Below are 6,000 nucleotides of genomic sequence, written 5' to 3'. Positions count from 1 at the left end.
TGGTGCTCCCAGTGCCAGCCAGCCCTTCCCAGTGCTCCCAGTGCCAGCCAGCCCTTCCTGGTGCTCCCAGCGCCAGCCACTGGCACTGCCAGCCCTTCCTACTGCTCCCTGTGCCAGCCGGCCCTTCCTGGTGCTCCCAGCGCCAGCCACTGGCACTGCCATCCCTTCCCACTGCTCCCAGTGCCGACCATGGCACTCCCAGCCCTTCCCAGTGCTCCCAGTGCCAGCCAGCCATTCCTGGTGCTCCCAGTGCCAGCCGGCCCTTCCCACTGCTCCCAGTGCTGGCCACTGAAACTGCCAGCCCTTCCTACTGCTCCCACTGCCAGCCAGCCCTTCCCACTGCTCCCAGTGCCGGCTGTCTGAAATGCCAGTTGTCCCCGGTGCTCTCCATGCCGGTGGCCACTCGGTGCTCCCGGTGTTGGCCGTTCCTGCTGCTCCCCATGCCCGGTGTCCCTGGTTCTCTCCACGCTGGCCACTCCCTGCTCTCCATGCTGGCCATCCTCGGTGCTCGCCGTGCTGGCCGGACATTCCCGGTGCTCTCTGTGGCGGTCATCCCAGCGCTCCGTGTCTCAGCTGACCATTCCCAGAGCTCTCCATGCCGGCCATCCCGGTGTCCCCATGCCAGCTGTCCCCGGTGCTGCATCCAGTTTCCTTTGCTCCTCTCGGAGCCACCCCGGTGTCCCATGGGGACGGTGGTGACATCCATGGCACGAGTGGAGGGGACAGGGTGACCCCCCGGGCGCTCAGGGGGGGCTGTGTCCGTCCAGGCCCCCCGTGTCCGGGGCAGGGGGTGGCCGGGGGTGGCAGGTCCGGCTCTGTGACGTCCTGTGGCCAGGCTGGGAAGGAGTCCGTGCCCACGGAGCCGGTGGCACCATCGCTGTGTCCGGTGCTCCCGGTGCTCCCGGTGGCTCTGCCCACGGTGGGGACAATGGGGGCTCAGCAGGGACCCGAGCCCGGCCCGTGCGGGTCAGTCCGGCACCAGGGGGACCCGACGGGAACGACTCAACAAATAAAAATAAAAATATTTTTTCTTTAAAAAAGACCAAAACCAAGCAAAACGGAAAAAAAAAAAAAAAAAAAAAAAAAAAAACCACCAAAAAAACCCAACCAAACGGACGAGGACTCTGTATTTGGTCTAGAAATGTAAAAAGCAACGCCCCACCGGGACAGCCGGAGCTGCAGGGCGGGGATGGAAATCGGGATCCATCCCCCGGGACTGCCCGGCACCGCTCCCGGCGGGACGGCCGTGCCACGGCGGGGACTTCAGGCGGGCGACACGATCCTCGCCGGCAGCACCGACCCTCCCTGGGCACCATCCAGGCGATCCGGGGCGGGCGGGATCCGTCCCCGGGCCGCTCCCGCCCCGCGGAGCCGCTCCCGGCGCGTCGGTGTCGGTGCTACGAGACCAGCAGCGTCCAGACGACCGGCACCACCGCCAGCGCCGCCGGCGGCACCCTGAGGCTGCAGCAGGAGTTGTTGCTGGTGAAAATGGGCTCCGGGGATTCGTACAGGGAATCGTCTGTGGAAAAAGGAGCAGAGGGCGGGTGAGGCGGTGGGGTGGCTGCGATCCGGGCTGGAAGAGGGGGCGCGGTGATGCTTGGCACCCCGGCACTGGGGTCTGGGAGCGTTCCCATGAGCTGGGCGCTGACCCCTCCCCAAATCCCAGTTTCCCCAAAAGCATCTGCCACCCCTGGGGGCTGACAAGGGGAATCCGAGCTCTCCGGCCACGGGGATGGGCAGCGTGGGGATGCTCGGGTTCCTGCCCTTTTCCCGGGGTTACAGAGCGTTGTACCCCGGCCCCGTGTGCCACAGGGAGGTGACATTGTCCCGGGGGTTTATCCAGGGATGGACTCGCTCAGGGCAGGGTCACCCCTTACCCACAGCCTGGGGGTCCCGGCCAGGGCAGCCCTGAGCACAGGGGGGACACACAGGGGGACACACAGGGGACACACAGGGGACATACAGGGGACACACGGGGGACACACGGGGGGACACACGGGGGACATACAGGGAACACACGGGGGACACACAGGGGACACACAGGGGACACACGGGGGACACACAGGGGACACACAGGGGGACACACAGGGAACACACGGGGGACACACAGGGGACACACAGGGGGACACACAGGGGGACACACAGAGGGACACACAGGGGACACACAGGGGGACACACAGGGGGACACACAGGACCCCAGTGGCCATTCCCCCGGCTCAGCTCACTCCAGTTTGTCAATGGATTATGGGTTTTTATGGATCTGGAGGCAGGAAAAGCAGAGTCTGGTCCTGCCTGGGGATGCTCCAACGCTTCACCCACCTGATCCCCCTGTCCCCCCCAATTCCAGAGGGTTCCTCGTGCTGGGATGAGGTTTCCAGACTCATCCCAGGGCCAGATCCAGGCAAGGGATGCCCAGGCTCAGCCTCATCCCCCAGGCTCAGCCTCTCTCCCCCTTCCCTTCCCCTCCGCAAGACGGAACAAAATCCCAATATTATTAAAATACTAAAAAATAATATCGGGAGAGATTTTTTTTTTTTCCTTTGCCTCATCCTGAATGGAACATGATGAGTTTTTACAGACGGTTCCGTTATGTTGGGTTTTATTTTAAAGCCACCAAAGGAAGGGAGGCGAGAGCCATCGGTTACCCGGTGACATTCCGCTGTCCCCGGGGAGAGACGCTGCCATTTGCTAATTACACGTTAACAGGAGAAGAAAATTATTAATTTGTTTTTTTAAATGGCTGATTTATGCCAGTCGGAAAAGTAGCCACTGAGCAGGGATGATTATTGTTATTCATTTTTTTTTCTTTTTTTTTTCCCTATCTCTCTGTCTGGACAGTGCTGATGGCTCCAACAGAGCTGGGGAGGTCTGTCCCCATCCCTGTCACCATCAGGGTGTTACCCAAAGGCCACCACTCGCCCCCAGCCCATGGGGAAGGACTTGGGGACCCCCAGGGACCCCCCAAATCTCTCACTTACTTGTTGGCCGAACATAAACCTTCAGCTTCAGGCAGGGCCTGTCCACCGTGTTCGGGGGGGACGCGGCTGCGGGAGGAAAAGGGGACAAAGGTTGTGGGGACAGTGGCAAAATGAGGGTCAAGGGTCTGAATAAAAATAATAAACCTTGGGAGAAAGGGAGGGATTGCAGCAATTATCGGGGTGATACTTCTTCTCAGGAGAAGAAAATGGGATTATTTTTTATATGTATAAAAATATATTTAATTTTAATTTTATATATATAAAAAGAGATTTCATTTTAATTTAATTTTCTCGTTTGTTTGTTTGTTTGTTTGTTTGTTTGTTTTTTGTAATTAAAACAGGGGATTTTTTACCCTTCCCCAATTTTTTCCATTTTGGCACTTCACCCCATGGAGAGAAAGAGAAGGTGCTGAGCTGAGCTGGACCGTGAGCATCCCAACTCCTCCATCTCAATTCCATCCCAGTTCCTCCATGGGGTTGGGGTTTTTTTACCCTCCCATTTTCTTTTCCTTTTCTGTGCTACACCCCATGGGGGGAAGGAGAAAGTGCCGAGCTGAGCGGCACCATGGGGATCCCATCCTACAGCATCCCATCCTACAGCATCCCAACCTACAGAATCCCATCCTACAGAATCCCATCCTACAGCATTCCATCCTACAGCATCCCAACCTACAGAATCCCATCCCACGGAATCCTATCCCACAGAATCCCATCCCATGGAGTCCCATCCCACAGAATCCCATCCCATCCTGCTGCATCCCAGCTCCATCCCCAGGGCCGGCGGGTGCCCTTGACCCGCTCCAGAGGCACGAGCGTGTCCCGGTGCCGGCGGGTTAATGGATTCCAATCCGTGGGCTCGAGGAGGAGGTAATTTCTTTTCTTTCATGTCTGCTAAATACGGTTCCTCAAAGAGGCATAATTTCTAATGTTCCGCATGACGGGAATTCTAACCGGGTTAGCAATGATCAGCTTCCCATTTACTCCTGTGTAATCTCTCCCTAACGACATTAAAAAATAAAAAAAAATAAAATAAAATAAAAGCAGGGGGGGAGGTGGGTTGTTGTTGGGGAAGAGAGAGAGAGAGAGAGAGTTGTGGCCGCAGTTATTGCGCCGGTGACATTTTACGGGGGGGAAGAGAGAGGAGGGAAATGGTAATTTAATATAGATAAAAGGAACAAATTAAGTGGGCTGAAAACAGCTGCTTTAGGAAAAAGAGGAGGAATGATAAGGCGGAGGAGCGTGGCCGTGGCTCCGGAGAGGGCGGCGGGGTTGGGGTCGCGCCGCCTCGTTTGGGTTTGGGTTTTATCCCAGCACCTGCTCCCAGCACTGCTGGGTCATTTTTCCAGTGGGCTCCTCTCCTCCTCCTGCTCCTACGGATGCTCTGGAGGTGGAAATTCCCTGCCAGGGGCCCTCGTCCTGCAGCCAGAGCAGTTTCCTCCAGAGCAGGCCAGGCAGTTCAGGGGTCAGGTTTGGGTGAGAAAGGGACCTCAGATTTGGGAGAGCCCAACGATACACGGCAGAGCTCAGGAATTACATGTGAGAACATGGGAATTACATGGGAGAGTACAGAAATACATGGGAGAGCATGGAAATTACATGAGAGAGCTCAGGAATTACATGTGAGAACATGAGAATTACATGGGAGAGCACAGGAATTACATGGGAGAGCTCAAGTGTACATGGGAGAGGACAGGAATTACACGAGAGCACAAAAATACATAGGAGAGCATGGGAAAAGATGGGAGAGCATAGGAATTACATGTAAGAACATGGAATACATGGGAGAGCTCAGAAATTACACACAAGAACACAGGAATTCATGGGAGAGCATGGGAATATAAGTGAGATAATGGGAACACATGTGAGAGCATGGGAACATATTGGGAGAGGATAGGAATTATACAGGACAGTATGTATTATACATACATCTATGGAAATAGATGTGAGAGCATGGGAATGACATGGGAGAGCACAGGAATTACATGTGAGGCCATGGGAATATTTTTGAGAGCACAGGAATACACAGGAGATCATGGGAACACTGCCTGGGGCTGGGGCCATTCCCACTGGGATGAGACCAGTCCTGGTCACTCTCATGCCCAGAGCTGTGACTCAAAGGTTTCCACGGGATGTTTGCCCTGAGCTGGATGCACTCCAATTTTGGGGGGGGAATTCTGCATCATTTTGGGGTCACCAAGGCAAACCGAGCCACCAGCACACCCCTGGCATCCCCCCAGTCCATCCCCATCCCCACTCACAGATGTAGTAATACTCGTGGCCGGGTCGGAACTCGAAGCCCAGCGAGAAGGGGGTGAAGAGCTGGAACTTCTCGGAGAACTTGAGGGGCCCGTTGGGGGAGTCAGGGCGGTTGCACTCCCAGCGCTTGAAGCCGCGCTGCCGGTGGTCGCAGGACGCGTGGCCCTCGTAGTTGACCATGTAGAGGATGTACCTCTCCATCCGCTCCGGCAGCGGCTCCTCGTAGTGAGGGCAGTAGATGTCCAGGTAGTCGTTGATGCTCACCTCCACCGTGTAGTCCCCGCGGTGGAACCTGTGGAGGAGTCGGGTCAGTGGGTCACAGACACTCGTTTGTGTTCATTTGGAGACCCCTCCCCGGCATGCTGGAATCACACAGTGGTTTTGGGGTGGAAGGGATCGTAAAAGCTCATCCAGTCCCTGTGGGTGTTCTGGTCCTGTGCCCTGCTTGGTGTCCTGGTCTGGAACTCTGCCAAAGCTGCTCTTTTTGGGGCTGAAAATCCTCCTTGTTTTGTAGGAATGAGCCAAGGAGAACCATTCCCGGGAGATCGAGTGGTGCCTCCAGCTGATCCTGGACTATTGGATCCGAGTGGGTAAGGAGGGGCAGGTGACCACAGGACCATGGGATTCCAGGATGGTTTGGGTGGGAAGGACCTTAAAGCCCATCCAGCCCCACCCTGCCATGGCAGGGACACCTTCCACTGTCCCAGGGTGCTCCAAGCCCAATCCAACCTGGCCTTGGACACTTCCAGGGACGGGGCAGCCACAG

At 56.5% G+C, this 6,000-nt stretch overlaps 1 protein-coding gene across 1 annotated transcript in view; it reads right to left on the bottom strand.

Annotated features, from left to right (window-relative positions):
- Positions 1–252: 252 nt before the first annotated feature.
- The window catches only part of EFNA2 (ephrin A2), a gene marked incomplete at its 5' end in the record, with an annotated part of 40,037 nt that continues 34,289 nt past the window's right edge, over positions 253–6,000 (bottom strand). The window contains 3 exons of the mRNA XM_083879942.1: positions 253–1,519; positions 2,979–3,044; positions 5,237–5,526. Of these exons, the coding sequence (XP_083736068.1) occupies positions 1,398–1,519; positions 2,979–3,044; positions 5,237–5,526 (478 nt within the window). The 3' untranslated portion in view covers positions 253–1,397. The remainder of the gene's footprint in view (positions 1,520–2,978; positions 3,045–5,236; positions 5,527–6,000) is intronic.

This window comes from Zosterops lateralis (assembly GCF_965231275.1).
Source record: "Zosterops lateralis genome assembly, chromosome: 29".
In the NCBI taxonomy this organism is placed as follows: Eukaryota; Metazoa; Chordata; class Aves; order Passeriformes; family Zosteropidae; genus Zosterops; species Zosterops lateralis.
This window is presented reverse-complemented; position numbering and strand designations above follow the sequence as displayed.